We start from the raw sequence: 22,365 nt of genomic DNA, 5'->3' as shown, positions 1-22,365 counted from the left end.
AACACATTCCAATGTATCGTCGGTGATGTCATGCTTTCTGATATTCTCTTCACGTGTATGAGCCCATCCACAATTTTCTTCCCATTGATATGTACTCCCCTGATGACAGTTCAAAATGGCTGTGTCTTCACAACTATATTACTTTTTCTTGCGATTCATTTCAAGTGATAACGACGACGACGACGACGACGACGACGACGACGACGACGACGACGATGACGACGACTCGACGATAACTAGGATGTTTTGCTCGACTACGTTTCTTTATAAAGACGATTAACTTTTAAGCTAGATATATTCTTTTTTTATGAATCTCTCGTAAGCACGTAACATTGTAGCGAGTAAAGATGAAAGAAAAAAAAAGAAAAAAGATATCTTTTATTCTAATTGACTGACAATTGCTATGTTTTTTTGCGTTTTTATTATTCTCCTCAACTTAAAACAAATTTATAATCACTTCTAAAAGAAAGAAACAACTGTATAGAGTCATTTGCATTATCGTTCACATTCTTTCTTTCAATATTTACTTACTGCATGCGTCGTACCTTATATGAAACAACGAAGAAAACAAGAAAGAAACGTAAACGTTATCCGAAAGAGAGAATTATCTTTTAAATCACCTCATTAATCACGCTTAAAGACCTCTTAGAAATTCGAACGACGCATGTATGTATATTAATCGGGGAAAGATAAATATTATGTTCGGCGATACGACAACGGCGAAGTATTTTGGATAACGCGTATTTTCAAGAAGACTCGGAATCGCGAGCGATAAATATTGAGATCTATTCTCACAGTAAAATGATCAGGGAAATTTTAAATGTAGATTAAACAAATGTAAGGGATTGCCCATCACACAGGGGCACAAAGTATTGCTCTCGATTGTTCATCGATTTGTGGGGGAGAAAAGAAAGATAAGAAAATAAAAAAAGAAAAAAGGAAAGGAAGATAGAGAAAATCAACAAAGTTAACTAAAGCTAATCTCTTTTTTCTTCGCCCCCATCAATTTGTTTCTTTTCGATTGTTTCTTCTCTCTAATAATAATAATAATAATAATAATAATAATAATAATAATAATAATAATAATAATAAAAATAAAAATAATAATAATAATAATAATAATAATAATAATAATAATAATAAAAATAATAATAGAACAAAAAGAGAAGAAGAAAAAAAGATATCGAGAAGAATACTTCAAACTTTATATCTCGTATCTTTCCTTCTATCTTTGTACTTTGTAGACGAGAAATCGCATGCAACGCAAACGATTCCGATGAAGTAGGAAATGAAATTGTAAAGAATTTGAAGGATTTCTTTAAAGACGGCCGCCAAAGACAATGCACTTCGACGATAAAGGTTGGTAGTAGTAATTTTAAAACGACCTTCCCAATGCTGACTCAGTTTTATACGAATCGGACTTTCCTAATCCGAAGCTCCTCTTTACGTTGTTATCGTGTAACACAGTCAAATCTCAACGAAAGACACGTTAAGCTCGGTGGATCCTTTTTAGATGAGGACGGACGACAAGTTTTTACGTTTTCTTAATACTTAAATAAGTAGTGCAAGACGAAAATTACAATGTAATTTGTACCTCCTTGAATAAACTAATTCTTTGTGTTCGATAAAAAATATTCTATTACGTGTTATTTTATATTATTTTTTTTTTTTTTTTCTTTTTTTGTTCGTATAAACCTATTAACGTTTTATCCTTTCTTATAGATGTATTATTAATTGAAAAGAATTTGAGAAAATAAATACATCGATATACGGATATTAATTAATTATATATGAAGAATTGGAAACGATCGTTTAGCGTAGAAATTAAATATGATAAAGATTTCGTGTTAGGCCTATCATCTGATAATTCATTAATGTATATGCATTCGCGACGTACAACTCCGTATCATTGCTGAGTACATTCATTGATTCCATTAGACATATAATCATAAGACGTAATCTAACTTTGTTGCAACGACTTTAATAAAGATTGCGGTAACGTTTCACTTCGTGATTGCTGATAAATGACTAATGTCAATGTTACCTGCAATTATTGTTTTTTTTTTTCCATCAACATTACATTATCTATCATAAAAATGATTGATTATTGTAATATATCTGACTCGTCTCGATTATCTTTCTACGTCTTTCAAATTAAACGGAAAAATGCAAAATTTCTTTCTGACGTACGAGAGAAAGAGAAGAAAAGAAAGATAGATAAAATTTAAAATACCGATGTACGATAATTATCACGATAACAAAGTCTAAAGTAAACGCACGCAGTTATGTATTTCGCGCGCTCCGGCCAGCCACTCAGCTATCTTATTCTCTCTCTCTCTCTCTCTCTCTCTCTCTCTCTCTCTCTCTCTCTGTTTCTATACCTGTTCGATTTATTTCGATTTATTTCAGTGTAGAAATTCGCGTCTTAAATTATCTTAGCGCGAGGTAAAAATAAGGTTCGTATGATTATGCATTGATCACGCGGTCACGAGAAAAATATTAAAAAATATAATGCTAGAAAGAGGGGTAGAAGAATGGTATGTATAAAATTAATTTAAAAAGAGGATGAGGAATGAGATTATTTTTTTATTTCTTAAAATCTGCGATTGAATAATCAATTTTTAGAACAATAATAAAAACGAAAGGTATGCTCGTGAAAATTTGATTTAACTTTGTAACATCATTTGATAATTAAAAGCTAATTTCAAACGTTTACTTACGATAATTTAAATGTTTTAAAGCATATATATATATATATGTGTGTATGTATGTATGAATGGTATTACTGCTTCGGAGTACATCATCGGCTCCGCCATTGGCATTGTCATGGCCATAAATCATATTATTTTATTGGGACGACTCCAATAAAGATAGGAGTAATCTTTCATTTCACAATTACTGTTATTCACAGATTAATGATTATTGATTACAAATGTAAATGCTCAAAATGGATGATTAATGTCAATAAATGAGGGGAATGCTCGATTAAAAATTGCACAACTTTAATCGATTATTTCTTATTAATCCTCTTTTCAGAATTATATTAACTGGTTAATTTAAATGAAGATAGAAAAAAATACAAATAAACAAGAGAAGAATAACTCAAGCGATTTACAAGTGAGGAGCATTGCTGTACAATGAGGGATAGAAAATTGATAACAAGAAAAAAAAAAGGAATAAAATAAACAAATAAATAAACAAATGAATAAACAAAAAAAAGGAAAGAGAAAAAGATGCAAAATACGTGGTCGATAAGAGATAATAGATAACTTAAAAGATGAACACATTCGCCCATTAGAATTCGTTTTTATAATTTTTCTAATCGTTGGCATGTGAGAAAAGGGGATCGAAGTGAATCCAAACGTGAGTAGCACTCATCGTTGTACTCATCACTTTCTCGTCGTTCGGACGAAAGAAAGAGATAAAGAAAAAAAAAAAAAAAAAAAAAAACACGCGCGCGCATACAACGCACGTAGAGAGCAAGGTGTCGGAATTTTTGTTCCGACGTGTGTATTGGTAGTCTGTCCGACGTGAAGAACAAAGAAAGAGGGTGGCGAGCGGGTGAATCGACAAGAGGGGGGAGGGAACAAAGGGTCGAGGAGACGTTTAAAACGCGGATACATCGAGACGACGACGACGACGACATCGATGACGATGACGATGCCGTCGCCACCGCCACCGCCAACGACGACGACGACGACGACGAAGACGCAAAGATGAACGCGTTAGTAATACGACGGTATGAATAGGAAGACGTCGTGTCGTCGACATAACGAAGAACGATGAAAGAGAAAGAGATGGATATATATATATATATACAGCAGCATATATAGGTTCAAACATATATATTTGCTAGATGCATATTCTCCTATACATATACATGTACGTGTCTGTATAAAGAGAAGAGAAGAGAAGAGAAAGAGAGACAGAGAGAGACCGAGCAAACGCGCGCGCGAGGGAGAGAGAAAGAGAACAAAGGATGGACTTGGCCGATCGGTTCGGTCGATGCATGCACGAGAACGCAAACACGGTTGGCCGAAAGAGAGATTCTAGAAGAGAGACAAACAGAAAAAGTTGTATATAGAAAACATTGTCGTGGATTTTATCAATCGTACGAAAAAAACAAATATTAAGCTTCGAACGTAAAACAGAACTTTCGTATAACATTTGTGATTAGTTATTTATACATATATATATATATATCACTCTCTCTCGTTTTTTTGTTTGTCTTCAGTCTACGGACTAAAAGAATATTCCTTTCCTTCTCCCTTTCCTCGTCCATTCGTCTCTCTCATACTTTAGGTTCTCTCTCTCTCTCTCTCTCTCTCTCTCTCTCTCTCTCTCTCTCTGGTCGTAGCAACAACGACGTCGAGAAAGAGAGGTAGGACGATGATAGAGGCTGTCGCGCTACGCGAAGGCCAGTGGAGCGAATCAGCTGTTCGCGACGGCAATGACAACATTGGACACGCACACGACCCCCCCGTGGTGGCACACAGCTTCGACGCGCCGTTTTGACTTTCGAAGAGAGCACGGAAATGAAGCGACGACAGGCCGCCTCGTCGACTTACCTCGAGCCTGGTCCGCCCGGAGTGTATCATCCTTTTGCGTCGCGTTATTTTGCAAAACTTCCGGGAATACCCGCACGTTCTATCGTTGAAAAAACACACGTCGCCAACTCGAACGCGTTGCTACGCTTCGCGAGAGAAATGGCTGAGTCTACCGAGCGCTGGTCGCGCAGCTTTTCTTCGGTAGTGGGGGGTTACGGTCGAGAATCGCGACCATTTTCTCAACGTCGCCAAATCTAGTCCTCTGATTCGTTGAGCGCACTCGACTTGGCGACAGCACCGCCAATCATTGCCCCTTTACCCATTGTTTACACGCTTCCGATTGGATCGTTATTTTTACAATACGCTCCATTGCTCCGAACGCCATCTTCCCCTCAACATCGGTATCTTAATTTTAACCAATGTCGGTAATGTAATTAGTCGGTAACGTCGATCTTTTTTATTATCTGTTCTACCGATAAGTCGGTTTATATTATTACTAGTACTAGTGACTGCGGGTGGCAAGAGTTCAATGTCTATGTATCCTACGAGCCAATAATTCCGATGTATATTTCCAGGATCCGATGGAAAGGTTTATTCTCACGACCGATTCTATCTCCTGCGACCAATATTATATATACAAAAATGGAGACCTCATTCTTAACAAATGTGCTAAATGTCGGCATTGAAATAATTCTAAGAAATAATGCATAATGACGGCAATTGCCAATTGCTTACAATTTAACAAATGTATCTAATTATTGCAATTCAATGGTTTCAATTCGTAGATTTTTCAGAAACGTTGTTAAATGTTATTATCAATTTCATCGATAATGTAACTTGATTGAATTTTCCTTCTTTAATCTTCCTTTTTACTTTAGATATCTTCTCTATTTTTCATTTATAGTTTAGATCAGTGCAGTTAGTAGATAATATATAGGAAAATAAATATTAATATTTTAATAAGATTATACGAGTAATTAATATTGCATTATGAAAATGTGCCATCTATTATGATTGAAATTGCTTGGTAGGTAAAAACGTACACATATATTACCGATGTTACATTCGTTTAATAGTTTACTATATTATCAATGATCAATACGTGATTATTATATGCTGCAAAAGATTAAACTTTTTTTTTCTTTTTTTTTTTTTTTTCCTTATAGTAAAGATTAATTATAATATATAATAAAGATTAATTGTTTTTAAGATCATAAAACCGAATAATGCCGAATAATGTATAAACTTAAGAAATTACTAAATAACGCTTAGCAAATTTCATCTTTTCTACATGCTATATGAAAGATACCTTTTAGAGTAATACATATTACATTACTTGGGAATATAATTAATTGCTCTTATTTCAGTAATTGTTATGGCTAAAATATTAAATAAAATACTATTATTTATTATTATTTTAAAAATTATTATATAAATTTTTCGTGATGATAACTTTAATAGATAATGTATTAGAAATATTTATATCACTGATAATATAGAAGATCAAAGTACGATGAATTATGTAAAAAGAATTTGAGTTTCGATTATGATAGCAACTAAATTGGGTTTAATTCCACATAGAATTTGCGATTGATATGACTATCGTTATCAATACTTCCGTAGAAAATTCTCTGGATTACGTAGGAGATATTTCTGTAGTATTATTTCATTAATTGTTTTCTTCTATCTCTCCAATATATGTATACATTTTGTTATAAAATACTAGTTGTTTTCCTCGATTGAAAATATTGAAAAATGTTTGAAAATTGATACAATAATGGCAGATTCCGTTAAGATAATAGAAATCAACGTTTTCACAATGAGGAAAAACTGTTTAAAAGATATGAGAACGTTTTGTTGTATGCGAGAAAATGCAACGTTACACTTGTACGCTCATTAGTTCTTAGAAATTAATGATATGGCGAATGTGTCTGTAACATGCTTCAAAAGACTATTTTTTAAAGATATCAACGATAACGAACGAGTTAATCGAATGATAAGCTTTTACATGCCTATAAAAGAGGTTCTTTCCTACTCACTATTATTAGTTATCAATTTATCGAGTGCGAGGTAAAGATATATCGTTAAAAGATCCATTGGACAGTTTGTTCACGATGAAAGGTGAGTCAACGTATCGTTAAATTTTTGTCACGAATATTTTTTACATGATCTATTAGTGATTAATTGCTTATTAATTAACGAATTAAATAATCCATTATCATACAAGATTTTACAGGCGATAGGATAATTTACGCGTTTTACAATATCCTTCAAGATTGGTCTATAGAATATTTATTGAATATAAAAATGACATATTATCTGTTACAAGTACCTAAGATATTGTCGATCGAGATACTTATTGTTAATATCTTAAGATACCGGTGAATAAAAGCTTATGCAATAAAAATATTAACAGTTAATTTTTAGATCCATTTAGAATGTCCGTATTAAAGATGTTACGTGCATACTTAACTTTATTTATCAATGCTCTCGATAAACGTACGATATTGCAAAATAGTTTGATAAGAGAAAAATCAACGAAGAAGGATAAATGTTATATAAAAAATAGAAACGTTTATTACAAATATAAATAAAAAAAAAAAAAATTTTCAAAAATTTTCAAAAATTTTCAAAATTTTCAATGATCTAAATGTTTTCCATCAATTTTAGGAGACTTTGGTTTGATCGCAATATTTGCGATCATCCTAGCCGCAGTAAATTTAGAAGCAGCCCCTAAGCAGGCAGCACCTACAGTATGCCCAAGTGAAGATTCTCTCGAGGAAACGGTTTTACTAGCTCATGAATCAGATTGCAGCAAATTTTATGTTTGCTTTTTAGGTGAAAAAATTTTGAAAGAGTGTCCGTACAGTAACAGTAGAGGCGATAGGCTACACTTTAATCCTCTACTTCAGGTTTGTGACTATCCTTCAGAAGTAGGTTGTAAATTTCAACCTGTACTAACAACATATGTAGATGTGCCACTAACAAACCAACAAACATCGCAACTAACAACGCCACGTAACATACCATCTTCGATATCATCATCTAACCCATCAAATTCAATTCGATACGAAGCACATGAGTGCAGATGCAATTTATATTATGAGAATATTAATGGTAAAAAAATACTCAACAAGTGTTCGAATGATAGGTGTTGGAACCAAGATCTGCAAACCTGTTATATAGACGAGAAAAAAGAAAGTAAGCAACAAGGAATCTCGACGACAAAACCAACGTTACCATTTAAGCTAACGTGTACGGAAGGAGAACTCCGAAAACATGAATGCCAATGTCAAATATATTATCAATGCATTAATGGAGATTTAGAACGGAAAAGTTGTAAAGAAGACGATCATTGGGATGATGTTAACAAAAAATGCACACGACCTGGAAAAGCAAAATGTACTTACGTTAAATGTCCTAATGGTTATTACAAACCCGACGAAGTGGATTGCGATAAATATTACACGTGTGTAGGACAACAATACGTACCGCATACATGTGCTTCTGGATTAGTTTGGGATCGAGAAGACGAACGTTGCAGTAAAACAGCAACTTGTCCTATAAATCATTGTGATCAAGGTTATTTCAAGCCACACAAGACGGAATGCAATAAGTATTACGTGTGTTATCGTAATAATTACGTTGAGCAAACATGTCCATCTGAGTTACATTGGGATCGAAAACATAATGTTTGCAATAAACCTGAAGAAGCAAACTGTCCTTATTGCACAGCAGGTTCTACCAAGCCTCATGAGCTTTATTGCGAATGGTATTATACATGCAAAAACGGTGAATATATCAAGCAGGAATGTTCAATAGGAGAACAGTGGGATCGCAATAACCATAGCTGCAGAAGAATTGAGGATGCGAATTGTCCTCTAAATCATTGTAATCAAGGCTATTACAAACCCCACGAGAAGGAGTGCGATAAGTATTATGTGTGTTATCATAATGATTATGTTCAGCAAACATGTCCATCTGGGTTACATTGGGATCGAAACCATAAAATTTGCACAACACCTGATAAAGCAAATTGTCCTTATTGCATCGAAGGTACTACCAAGCCTCATGAGCTATATTGCGAATGGTATTATACATGCAAAAACGGTGGATATATCAAGCAGGAATGTTCAATAGGAGAACAGTGGGATCGCACTAATCATCGCTGCAGAAGAATTGAGGATGCGAATTGTCCTCTAAATCATTGTGATCAAGGCTATTACAAACCCCACGAGAAGGAGTGCGATAAGTATTATGTGTGTTATCATAATGATTATGTTCAGCAAACATGTCCATCTGGGTTACATTGGGATCGAAACCATAAAATTTGCACAACACCTGATAAAGCAAATTGTCCTTATTGCATCGAAGGTACTACCAAGCCTCATGAGCTATATTGCGAATGGTATTATACATGCAAAAACGGTGGATATATCAAGCAGGAATGTTCAATAGGAGAACAGTGGGATCGCAATAACCATAGCTGCAGAAGAATTGAGGATGCGAATTGTCCTCTAAATCATTGTGATCAAGGCTATTACAAACCCCACGAGAAGGAGTGCGATAAGTATTACGTGTGTTATCATAATGATTATGTTCAGCAAACATGTCCATCTGGGTTACATTGGGATCGAAACCATAAAATTTGCACAACACCTGATAAAGCAAATTGTCCTTATTGCATCGAAGGTACTACCAAGCCTCATGAGCTATATTGCGAATGGTATTATACATGCAAAAACGGTGGATATATCAAGCAGGAATGTTCAATAGGAGAACAGTGGGATCGCACTAACCATCGCTGCAGAAGAATTGAGGATGCGAATTGTCCTCTAAATCATTGTGATCAAGGCTATTACAAACCCCACGAGAAGGAGTGCGATAAGTATTACGTGTGTTATCATAATGATTATGTTCAGCAAACATGTCCATCCGGATTACATTGGGATAGAAACCATAAAATTTGCACAACACCTGATAAAGCAAATTGTCCTTATTGCACCGAAGGTTCTACCAAGCCTCATGAGCTATATTGCGAATGGTATTATACATGCAAAAACGGTGGATATATCAAGCAGGAATGTTCAATAGGAGAACAGTGGGATCGCACTAACCATCGCTGCAGAAGAATCGAGGATGCGAATTGTCCTCTAAATCATTGTGATCAAGGCTATTACAAACCCCACGAGAAGGAGTGCGATAAGTATTATGTGTGTTATCATAATGATTATGTTCAGCAAACATGCCCATCTGGTTTACATTGGGATCGAAACCATAAAATTTGCACAACACCTGATAAAGCAAATTGTCCTTATTGCATCGAAGGTACTACCAAGCCTCATGAGCTATATTGCGAATGGTATTATACATGCAAAAACGGTGGATATATCAAGCAGGAATGTTCAATAGGAGAACAGTGGGATCGCACTAACCATAGCTGCAGAAGAATTGAGGATGCGAATTGTCCTCTAAATCATTGTGATCAAAGCTATTACAAACCCCACGAGAAGGAGTGCGATAAGTATTACGTGTGTTATCATAATGATTATGTTCAGCAAACATGTCCATCTGGATTACATTGGGATCGAAACCATAAAATTTGCACAACACCTGATAAAGCAAATTGTCCTTATTGCATCGAAGGTTCTACCAAGCCTCATGAGTGTTATTGCGAATTATACTATAAATGCAAAAACGGTGGATATATCGAGCAGGAGTGTTCAATAGGAGAACAGTGGGATCGCAATAACTATCGCTGCAGAAAAATTGAGGAAGCGAATTGTCCTCTAAATCATTGTGATCAAGGCTCTCACAAACCCCACGAGAAGGAGTGCGATAAGTATTATGTGTGTTATCATAATAATTACATTCAGCAAACATGTCCATCCGGATTACATTGGGATAGAAACCATAAAATTTGCACAACACCTGATAAAGCAAATTGTCCTTATTGCACCGAAGGTTCTACCAAGCCTCATGAGCTATATTGCGAATGGTATTATACATGCAAAAACGGTGGATATATCAAGCAGGAATGTTCAATAGGAGAACAGTGGGATCGCACTAACCATCGCTGCAGAAGAATCGAGGATGCGAATTGTCCTCTAAATCATTGTGATCAAGGCTATTACAAGCCCCACGAGAAGGAGTGCGATAAGTATTATGTGTGTTATCATAATGATTATGTTCAGCAAACATGTCCATCCGGGTTACATTGGGATCGAAACCATAAAATTTGCACGACACCTGAAGAAGCCAATTGTCGTATTTGCGTCGATGGTTCTACCAAGCCTCATGAGTGTCAATGCGAATGGTCCTATAAATGCATATCTGGTGCATGGAACCTGGAGAAATGTCTGAAGGGATTCCACTGGGATCGCAATAACTATCGTTGTAGTAGACCAGAAGAAGCACATTGTCCTTCCTATAAATGTACAGAAGGTCCATTCAAGCCCTACGAAAATGTATGCAATATGTATTACGAGTGCGAAAATAATAATTACGTTCCGAGAACATGTAAATCTGGATTACATTGGAATCAAGCACGTAATCAGTGCACATCAGTTGAAGAAGCAAATTGTCCTTACCTACCAAAAGTGAGATGTGTCGAGGATTCTACCTTGTATCACGAGTGTAAATGCGAATTGTACTATCAATGCGTAAAAGGTGAATTGATTCAAAGGAAATGCCCAGATGGAAAAGAATGGGATCGCAAAAATAATAAATGCGAAATAGCTGAAGTGGCAAAATGTCCTTATCATCCGTCTACTTGCAAAGAAGGTTCATTTAAATCCAACGAATTAGAATGCAACAAGTATTACGTCTGTGAAAATGGTATTTACGTTCAGAAAATATGTCCATCTGGATTATATTGGGATCGAAAACACAATATTTGCTCATTTCCTGAATTAGTTGATTGTTCTGTGTGCGTCGAGAATTCTACCGCTCCTCACGAGTGTAATTGTAATTTGTACTATCTATGCAGAAACGGTAAATTTACCAAGCAGAAATGTGATGGGAAATTGGAATGGGATAGAGTAAACCGTCAGTGTAGAGATCCAAGCGAAGCAAATTGTCATAAAAATTTCGTCTGTGTTGAAGGTTCTTATAATTACGTTACAAAAGCATGCGATCCTGGGTTATATTGGAATCAAGAATACAATCTTTGCATGAAACCATTAGATGCACTTTATTCTACGGCACTTATTACCACGTGTGCAGAAGGTCTTTTCAAACCCCACGAGAAGGACTGCGATAAGGTTTACATGTGCATAAATCACATGTACATTCAACTTAAATGTTCATCTGGATTCTATTGGAATCAAGAACGCCTATACTGCACCGCACCATCAGAAGCAAATTGTCGTCACCGATCGTGCGTCGAGGCTTCTACTCAGGCTGATAATTTTTATTGCGAATTCTATTATGTATGCGTAGACGGTATGCTTATCCAACATAAATGTCCAAACGGATTACATTGGGATCCAATACACAATATTTGCACAACACCTGATAAAGCAAATTGTCCTTCAATTCAATCGAGCCAAGCACGTCAGGAACATCCATTCGGAATCAAAACATGAAAATTTGCACGGATTCTTAAGTTACAAGGTTTAACAATTAAACGATTCCTTTATAGCACATTATATATAATACACATCTTTCAATGCTACTTTTTTCATTATCATTCTTTTGATTACTTACTCCACTTTTATCAAAAAATGATAACTAGAAGTGTATTTGAAATTGATATTATTATTGTAAGTCAATTTACTAGTCTTTTAAAACTAGTTGATATGTTTATATTAGAATTTCGCATTTTTTATTTGCAATATCATATTTTTTTTCAAAGAAAAGAAGAAAAAACAAACAGATAATAACGTCTGAATGGATTTGATCAATCCATTGTAATCATTTTTATTGCCATTGTTTCCATCAGCTTATCACATAAATTTCGTCATGGTTATTATTATTAAACGTCATGGCTATTACTAACACATTATTAATTGTTTTGTATTTAGTCCGAAATAACATTGCAATAGATATTTATCAAGATCAGATCGAATAAAAATCTTAAGATTTTAAACATTTATTTTTCTGCTGCATTCATTTTGCTACAATCATAATATCAAATAATATTTGTTTATATGTCTAACATAGCAGACAGTTTAAAATGCTTCATTAAATAAAATGTCCGTTAGTAATATTTTGTATTCATAAAATAGAGCTATATTCTATCCATTATCCACGATATTATTCAATTTTTCTTAATAATTTTATTCTGAGATATAGATTGAGCTTTTCATTAACCGTCTGAGATACTAGAATATAATGACTACTTTTTAATAATATAATATAAAATATAATTCATAATTACCAAGTTTGTTCATTGAATAGTTAACACTATTGCATAACATTTTATTAAATATACATCTTTGTATGTTCTAGGAGAAAATAAAAAAATACTTTATAATCTTTACCAATTGCTGCGATTTATAGGTATGCGTACAGCCACAGAATTCGAACTGCAAATCTACAAATGAAGAAAATATACCAGAAGTATCTATAAAGGATGCTCACTTAATGGAAGAAGTTCCTCCATCATCTAAAATAGTTTCATCATCAACGTATACTGAGGGTATCCCAGATCATTGTCCTGCAGATGATTTTGGAAAACTTGTACACTTGCCCCACGAAACAAATTGTTCCCTATTTTACAAATGCAACAAAGGTCAAAAAATACTTCAAAAGTGTCCACCAGGATTACATTTTAATCCAGTGATGCAAATATGCGATCTTCCGGCAAATGCTAAATGCACCAGCAAACCAGAAAATAAAGTAGACAAAAATCAAGATTTATTAGAAATTAATCAATCAATTATTTCTCAATCATACGAAACAGAAATTATTTCAACGACTCCTGGCAGTATCCCAGATCATTGTCCATTAAATGATACTGGTGAAGTAGTACATTTGCCTCACGAAACAGATTGTACGCTATTTTATAAATGCAACAAAGGTGAGAAAATAATTCACCAGTGTCCACCAGGCTTACATTTCAATCGAGAGTTGCAAATATGCGATCTTCCGGAACATGCTAAATGCACCAGCAAACCAGAAAATAAAGTAGACAAAAATCAAGATTTATTAGAAATTAATCAATCAATTATTTCTCAATCATACCAAACAGAAATTATTTCAACGACTCCTGGCAGTATCCCAGATCATTGTCCATTAAATGATACTGGTGAAGTAGTACATTTGCCTCACGAAACAGATTGTACGCTATTTTATAAATGCAACAAAGGTGAGAAAATAATTCACCAGTGTCCACCAGGCTTACATTTCAATCGAGAGTTGCAAATATGCGATCTTCCGGAACATGCTAAATGCACCAGCAAACCAGAAAATAAAGTAGACAAAAATCAAGATTTATTAGAAATTAATCAATCAATTATTTCTCAATCATACGAAACAGAAATTATTTCAATGACTCCTGGCAGTATCCCAGATCATTGTCCATTAAATGATACTGGTGAAGTAGTACATTTGCCTCACGAAACAGATTGTACGCTATTTTATAAATGCAACAAAGGTGAGAAAATAATTCACCAGTGTCCACCAGGCTTACATTTCAATCGAGAGTTGCAAATATGCGATCTTCCGGAACATGCTAAATGCACCAGCAAACCAGAAAATAAAGTAGACAAAAATCAAGATTTATTAGAAATTAATCAATCAATTATTACTCAATCATACGAAACAGAAATTATTTCAATGACTCCTGGCAGTATCCCAGATCATTGTCCATTAAATGATACTGGTGAAGTAGTACATTTGCCTCACGAAACAGATTGTACGCTATTTTATAAATGCAACAAAGGTGAGAAAATAATTCACCAGTGTCCACCAGGCTTACATTTCAATCGAGAGTTGCAAATATGCGATCTTCCGGAACATGCTAAATGCACCAGCAAACCAGAAAATAAAGTAGACAAAAATCAAGATTTATTAGAAATTAATCAATCAATTATTACTCAATCATACGAAACAGAAATTATTTCAATGACTCCTGGCAGTATCCCAGATCATTGTCCATTAAATGATACTGGTGAAGTAGTACATTTGCCTCACGAAACAGATTGTACGCTATTTTATAAATGCAACAAAGGTGAGAAAATAATTCACCAGTGTCCACCAGGCTTACATTTCAATCGAGAGTTGCAAATATGCGATCTTCCGGAACATGCTAAATGCACCAGCAAGCCAGAAAATAAAGAAGACGTAAATCAAGATTTACCAGAAACTAAAGGAACATCTAGTGCGGCTCCTGAATCATCGACAAGAGTCCCAGCTTCATCGACTCCTGGCAGTATCCCAGATCATTGCCCACCAGACGATTCCGGTAATGTAGTACATTTGCCTCACGAGACGAATTGTTCGCTGTTTTACAAATGCCACGAAGGTCAAAAAATTGCCCTTCAATGCCCACCAGGCTTACATTTCAATCCAATTTTGCAAGTTTGCGATCTTCCGGAACAAGCGAACTGCAAAAGCAAACCAGGCGATAAAGAAGACGAAATACAAGATTTACCAGAAACTAAAGGAACATCTAGTGCGGCTCCTGAATCATCGACAAGAGTCCCAGCTTCATCGACTCCTGGCAGTATCCCAGATCATTGCCCACCAGACGATTCCGGTAATGTAGTACATTTGCCTCACGAGACGAATTGTTCGCTGTTTTACAAATGCCACGAAGGTCAAAAAATTGCCCTTCAATGCCCACCAGGCTTACATTTCAATCCAATTTTGCAAGTTTGCGATCTTCCGGAACAAGCGAACTGCAAAAGCAAACCAGGCGATAAAGAAGACGAAATACAAGATTTACCAGAAACTAAAGGAACATCTAGTGCGGCTCCTGAATCATCGACAAGAGTCCCAGCTTCATCGACTCCTGGCAGTATCCCAGATCATTGCCCATCAGACGATTCCGGTAATGTAGTACATTTGCCTCACGAGACGAATTGTTCGCTGTTTTACAAATGCCACGAAGGTCAAAAAGTTGCCCTTCAATGCCCACCAGGCTTACATTTCAATCCAATTTTGCAAGTTTGCGATCTTCCGGAACAAGCGAACTGCAAAAGCAAACCAGGCGATAAAGAAGACGAAAAACAAGATTTACCAGAAACTAAAGGAACATCTAGTGCGGCTCCTGAATCATCGACAAGAGTCCCAGCTTCATCGACTCCTGGCAGTATCCCAGATCATTGCCCATCAGACGATTCCGGTAATGTAGTACATTTGCCTCACGAGACGAATTGTTCGCTGTTTTACAAATGCCACGAAGGTCAAAAAGTTGCCCTTCAATGCCCACCAGGCTTACATTTCAATCCAATTTTGCAAGTTTGCGATCTTCCGGAACAAGCGAACTGCAAAAGCAAACCAGGCGATAAAGAAGACGAAAAACAAGATTTACCAGAAACTAAAGGAACATCTAGTGCGGCTCCTGAATCATCGACAAGAGTCCCAGCTTCATCGACTCCTGGCAGTATCCCAGATCATTGCCCATCAGTCGATTCCGGTAATGTAGTACATTTGCCTCACGAGACGAATTGTTCGCTGTTTTATAAATGCGTTGGAGGTGTCAAAGTAATTCAACAGTGTCCAGCGAATTTACATTTCAATCGAGTTTTGGAAGTCTGTGATTGGCCAGAACATGCTGAATGCACAAACGGGAAGGAAGATAAAAATTAAAATGTAGCTTACTAATTACCACATCAAGTACCGTATGCCCTACTTTTAACATTCTTGAATATTTGAAAGTATTACATGTTGTCTTAATATTTAACGTTTGTAATTATCGGTCTCTGTAGCAAAATACGAAGTACCTATTGTAACAAAGATATGAATATATATAATATACTAATTTGAATTTGTAATCATATTATGTTGTTTTTATTGAATTGAATCTATTTTTTTTTTTAAATTATTCACTTTCGCAAATTATTTGTGGCCATTATCAGTTAAAATAGTGCAAATGAGATATTGAGGTTTTCGCAAATGATCCTTGTAAATATTCATTTATTATAATTTGAAGGAACATACTGTTTATCTTAAATATTATTATATTGATTAAATAAAAATTTCATCAACCTTTCTCATTAATCATATATTTCCATATAATATTCGTAGCAATGAATTATCTATTTGGACTTTCTGCCATAAAACACATAACTTTTAAGATCTTTTGAAAAAAGCATGTCAATAATACAACTTACATAATTCTGGATCATTCCTTTTCTTCTCTCTTTTAATACTACCTCAGACACAGCTTTTTTACAACATGGAATTAATTATGTTTACTAATAATCGAAACTGCTAGATACACGTTGACAATTTGAATGTAAAATAAATTGTTCCCATTTTATTTTTAAAGCCCAAAGTGCCGTGGTCTAATATATGAGTTTTATCTTATGTTAAATTATGATGGTATTAAAAGACGTTATAGAATCATAAAAATAAATAGTTATGTTTTCTGTTATAGAAACATTACTGCAGATACATCTAATCGAAGTGTAAAAATGTATTAATTTTGCAAGTCATCAATTTTATAAAATCATCATTACTTTGACTAATTCAAGTCACGAATATACGACACTTTAAAAGAAATAGTCGAACTTTGAATTGTTGTAATTTTTCCAACATTGAAAATCGATACAATCGTATTTATTCTACGTCATCGTAATAGTTATCAATCATGTTACTTAAATTTTCTGACGGATTATTTCGAAATATTTGCTTTTTTGTATCATTATCTTGAAAATTACGAAAATTTATCTGTTCCTTTATCGGCTTGCTCTTATCCTCCTTTTGTTGTTGAAAATGACGGTGAGTATCAAGTATAAATCTCAAAGTATTCCACGGATATCCTAAATAAAAGGCAGGGGATGCGTTACCTTCGGCCCTTTTTCCATACCTGTGTTAAAATATAAAGACGTAAAAAAACTCGTTCATTTTCGTCTGTATCGTTCATTTTATCATTATCTCATGATCACATGAATATTATTCGATGAGAAAACATTAATAAACTTATATTACCTGGCCTTTCCATTTATCGAATAATAATCTTTGACGAGATCTAAATATCTTCGTAACTCTTCCGGACTTGTAAAAACTTTTGGTCTGGTTGGCCTAGCCATCGGTTCGGGTTCGCATTGGATGATAGTGATACCAAAAATAGTAACAAGTATCACGAGAACGAAGGATTTCATCTTCTATTTTCAAATTGGACGTAGAATGTAAATCAACTTTTAAAAGATCAACTGTTACTGTAAAAACCAGTAAGTTCATTATTCATTGTATTTACATGTTATTTATTTTAAATTGCATTAGATACAAGAAAAAGAATACAAGGAAAATATCTGAATCGAGCGACCTATTTATTACGATAAAATCTTTTCACGCGAATGAATGTATGATTGTTCGATGAGAAATTGCATGAATCGATTGCTTTAAATCAATAGACTGGAAAAGCTAGTGAAATACAATATAATACTATGCAATGTAAGAGCCATGTGGCTGGAAACTTGACTCCAAAGTTACCTGTTGCTTCTACCACGTTTCGCTGGTCCAACAAGTAACTTTGTCGATAATGGTAAGTCCTCGTTCTCGATATCGGCAAAATTGGAGAAAATAAAAAAATCAAATAAAAGAAGTTACAAACAGTTGCCTGATTCCTCATATGAAATAAATTAAATAAATGAATGAATGAATGAATGAATGAATGAATGAATGAATGAATGAGTGAATGAATGTTTCGTTTACGAAAGAACTTTCATTTGATTTTATACATTTTCCTCGCTATATTTATTTTACAGTAACTAAGGATATTTATTCCTTATAGCAAACGAAAAAATTTCAATTTAAGCTTAAGATCTTTTTTTTTGTCTTGCGTGATGAAATAAGAAGTTTATTATTAGAAACTATATATAGAGAGAAAGGCTTAAAGATAGAAAGATTATAAAGAAAGGTTCGACGTGGAAATTGAAACTCGTATAATACGGATCAAGCGACTGAGCGAATTAATTATAGCATTTTTACAACCACTTAACGGGACAATATTGCACGTTGGTGGTTATCCAGCGCAGGTCCAGTTCATAGATCGATCGTTTTTCATGAAATTGTAAAAACTTATATAACGGTTGAAAGATTAAAAGAATACACGTTGTTACATGAAAATTTCAGTATTAAAAGTCTCTATCTTGCGGACAATAGTGTTACCGTGAATCCATATAAAAGAAAAGAGACAACATTATACGGGACTGATTTCTTCGTAATATACATAACGTAATTTATGATAGTGGGAAGGAAATCATGCGAGTGAAACTTTCATTATATCTTCTCCGTACGATGACATTTATAACGTCAAATCGTAGATCGATCGTGAGCTGATTCATTCAAATCTTTTTTATTTCATCAACGTAAATTCGTTCGACAGATTTATTCTCCCATGAACATTTTCATCCATTGATGTGACTTTCGACCATTTAATTAAATGGAACGGAGATAACGAAATACGAGTTAAAAATCGATAAGCCCGAACGCGAGGTATTTTTCTTCAAATTGCAAACGAAAATGATTTTTTCCTACGCTTAACACGACGTCAGTCATATTAAACAATTTCCACAATTTAAACGATTCGGTCTGTCAGAATGGTAGGGTCGGAACACTTCGTTAAAAATAATATAGAAATCTCGTACATATGTATATCGGTGAGATGTGAAATGACAAGGTGACGTCGTTGAAATTTCATTGAATATGTAGTAGCGATTTTCATTTATTTTCTCTCTCTCTCTCCCTCTCTCTCTCTCTCTTTGTTTGTTCGTTTTTATTATTTTCTTCATCCTTTTTTATATATACTATTATTTGCTAATTGTAAGAGTTTGAATTGACTTTGACAATGACAAGTTCTCTTTCGTTCAATTAACTCGTTAAAAAGTTTCTTCCGGAGAACAACGCGATCGTACTAGGAGTTTTCCTATTAATTAAAATGCAGTAATTGTAAAGATAAATAACTAATTAACAGTCGATAAAAAAGTTATTAGCTCGACTAATGAATTTAAAAAACGGAATGACGAAATGATTAGTTTTATGTAGAAACGAATTTATTCTCTTTAATTATTTATATATCGCGCCGGTAAGATCGAAAACGTGTGAAACAATAAAAATTGAGAAATAAATCACACTTATTCGATATATTCGAATAATTTCATGGTAATGTTTAACTGGTAGATAACATAGATATCCGTCCAGTCCATGAGTTATTACACAAGGAATAAACACTTTCCTTTTCATTGCACAAGTTTGTGGAAAAAGAAAAGAAGAAAAAAAATAAAAAATAAAAAAGAAAACAAAACATAGTGTCGTTGTCACATAATTATCAACGATCTCGATACTCACTTACTCACCGATCAACGAATCGATCTTGAACTGTCAAACGAGCTCGAAGTTGATTTGAAACCGTCTTAAAAAGATTTTCGAACTTGAACTTTTTGTGATATAATGAAATAACACTTTTTCGTTTTCTTGATAACAATCAACCGTATAATATATATTTTTCTTTATCCGTATTTTCCCTTCTTCGCGCTTAAAATATTCCTTAGAATGGTTAAACCTTTCAGAAGTTCGGATCGCCCGCTAATGCCGCCGGCAGGAGTATATATACTTGTGAACGCACCCTTCCGACGCATCCCCTCAGCTGCAGATCGCCTTTCGCGCAGCCAATCCTCGAACTCCAGCCCCACCAAACAACAGAGCACCCCCTTCGCCGTTCATCGTCCTTACATGGATCTCTTTCTTCCTCGATCTCTTTTACATTCCCTCTTAGCGTTCCTAAATGAATGTACGTACTATCACATTCGTAGGAAAGTGAAAACTTATGCGTAACGACGTAACGATTGTCATTGCATATATTTTCATCGTATCTAACAACAACTAACGACACAGTTTTTTCGCGAAATATTTTTGTAGAAAACTATATGAAATGTAGATATAAAGAACATTTTAAAGTACATGTTAAAGAACAATCCGAATAATGATTTTATTTTACAGAATAATAAATAACGATACTAACGATCGTAGAATTGAAACTAAGCTAGAGGAAAAGAAAAAGAAAAAGAAAAAAAGAACAAAAATCTACAAATGTTTGTAAAATCTAAAATGTTATTCCAAAGATAAAACTTTTGTGACAAATTAATTCATCCTTTTCCCCTTTGACCTGTGATGATGAAACGTTCAGTCGTCGCATCAACGTAGGTCAAGGAGAATAATCAACGTCTTGGAGTTTGAAATAAAGGCACCACGATTTAAATCGCCGATCTTATATGATCGTTAAAAGAGCGAACTTTCCTGGCTTATGCGGCTAAACTTTTGAATAGCGATAACGAGACGGCAAAGTTGCAGGCGAACCGAAGATAGAATGATAGGTGGTAGGTAGAAGCTCTAATCCTTTACGCGTGGGCTCCCAGAGGATCCTGATGGACATCTCGATAAAAACGTTAAATATAAGATTTTCGATGTCATTATCAACGGAGAAAGAGCTGTCGATAGAAAAAATGTTATTAATAATGTGAGATCTCCCGCTGAGAGACTTCCATCTTTATCGATTTCGGCATTATGAGTCTAAGGGATTAACGTGCTCTCGTACGTGTATGAAAGATTGATTACTTTTTTTAATTCTTTCCTTTATTTCTCTATCGTTTATTAAAACAACTTGTTATCCATTAATTATTGCAAAAGATATTTATACATAATTATTTTTGCGAGAATGGCAGCAAGCCAAGCGTAACCATTTCTTCTTCATTTTTTTATTATTACATTTGACCGTATAATTCTTTTTTCTCCCTTTCATCAGAAAATATATATTTTATTACTTAAATATTATTTATTCTATTCCCGATGGAATTTTTTTTTCTATCTACTACTTTCGTACCAACATATAACACGTCATTATTACGATGTTCCAATATGTTTCAGCATTGCATGTGAATATTTGTACACGTAAGTATATACTTTATTAATTTTTATATCAATAAAATATGTCATTGGCGATACCTAAATCTCAAACTAATTCGTATCGATTGGAAAAGGTACCTTGTTATATTTGGCAGCCATATGTTCGTATTTAAGTGTTCCGACAGACCGATAAAACGCAGTGTCTCTCAAATGATCATATCGTTCTTCATAAATTTTCTATGGTCTATGTAGAAGAAGGGAAAGACGTAGGAAGATGGAGAAAATATTGTTAAGTTCGACGCGACGGGGTTAGTTAACGATTCTTTATATCTAACTACCGATTCTACTCGATTTGAGAGGCACTGCGTGATAAGAGCTCTCACAGGGGTTTCGTTAAGCCTTCTCGATATATCCTTTTGAGCTTTTCAGCGATTCTTTTATTTTACCTCCCCCTAGCATCAGTTCTTATCATCATGCTGATTTATAGCATTACGTCGCTGATTTTATAGCTATGCTACGTATTTTTTTTTCTGTTTAACAACTAGAAACAGTAACGTTAACATTCCCGAGAGATAAGTATTCATTGATACAGCGATTAGCGACCTTCTGTTTCTAGTTCTAAAGACTTATGATTAGATATAGACATATCATTAGATTGTTTCTAAGAAATTAATCTATTCATAATGTAGATATGCATATTCCATCAAAAACAAATTATTAGGCTGATCTACAGAAGACGAGCGAGAAATTTTTAACTCAAAATTGCAGGTAGATATACATATTTGTTTGACAGATCTATGAA

The 22,365-nt window shown here is 34.5% G+C and overlaps 4 protein-coding genes across 9 annotated transcripts in view; 2 read left to right on the top strand and 2 right to left on the bottom strand.

The window, feature by feature from the left end:
- The window catches only part of LOC118439980 (F-box/LRR-repeat protein fbxl-1), a 10,818-nt gene extending 6,092 nt beyond the window's left edge, over nucleotides 1-4,726 (bottom strand). For 2 of the 5 annotated variants that reach the window (XM_035862328.2, XM_035862330.2), the window contains exon 1: nucleotides 4,569-4,726. In XM_035862328.2, coding sequence (XP_035718221.1) covers nucleotides 4,569-4,598 — 30 coding nt within the window. In that variant the 5' untranslated portion in view covers nucleotides 4,599-4,726. Of the gene's footprint in view, nucleotides 263-4,568 lie in introns of all 5 variants that reach the window. The other 3 variants (XM_035862332.2, XM_035862333.2, XM_035862331.2) reach the window with 3 other exon arrangements.
- A 1,800-nt stretch (nucleotides 4,727-6,526) lies between these two features.
- On the top strand, nucleotides 6,527-16,494 carry LOC118440069 (uncharacterized). Its single transcript, XM_085661237.1, has 3 exons — nucleotides 6,527-6,668; nucleotides 7,218-7,459; nucleotides 13,050-16,494. Exons 1-3 carry the CDS (start codon nucleotides 6,662-6,664, stop codon nucleotides 16,302-16,304), a joined length of 3,504 nt encoding a protein of 1,167 aa, XP_085517363.1. The 5' UTR covers nucleotides 6,527-6,661; the 3' UTR covers nucleotides 16,305-16,494.
- Nucleotides 7,466-13,152, top strand: LOC146872551 (uncharacterized; the record flags this gene model as incomplete). The annotated part of the gene is made up of 2 exons (XM_085661236.1): nucleotides 7,466-8,129; nucleotides 8,448-13,152. Coding segments are annotated over 2 exons (4,350 nt in total), but the record flags the coding sequence as incomplete, so codon positions are not given.
- NPF (neuropeptide F) lies at nucleotides 13,528-20,225 on the bottom strand. Of its 2 annotated transcripts, none has more exons than XM_035862335.2 (3): nucleotides 20,010-20,225; nucleotides 17,649-17,878; nucleotides 13,528-17,526 (listed from the first exon to the last, which is right to left on the bottom strand). In XM_035862335.2, the coding sequence occupies exons 2-3, from the start codon at nucleotides 17,819-17,821 to the stop codon at nucleotides 17,277-17,279; spliced, it is 423 nt and encodes a 140-aa protein (XP_035718228.1). In that variant the 5' UTR covers nucleotides 17,822-17,878; nucleotides 20,010-20,225; the 3' UTR covers nucleotides 13,528-17,276. The 2 variants fall into 2 exon arrangements, with proteins under 2 accessions (XP_035718228.1, XP_035718229.1); XM_035862336.2 differs by having other exon boundaries at nucleotides 20,018-20,225.
- Between the last annotated feature and the right edge of the window lie 2,140 nt (nucleotides 20,226-22,365).

Source organism: Vespa mandarinia, chromosome 14, assembly GCF_050613455.1.
Source record: "Vespa mandarinia isolate Hongniang chromosome 14, ASM5061345v1, whole genome shotgun sequence".
Taxonomy (NCBI): domain Eukaryota; kingdom Metazoa; phylum Arthropoda; class Insecta; order Hymenoptera; family Vespidae; genus Vespa; species Vespa mandarinia.
This window is presented reverse-complemented; position numbering and strand designations above follow the sequence as displayed.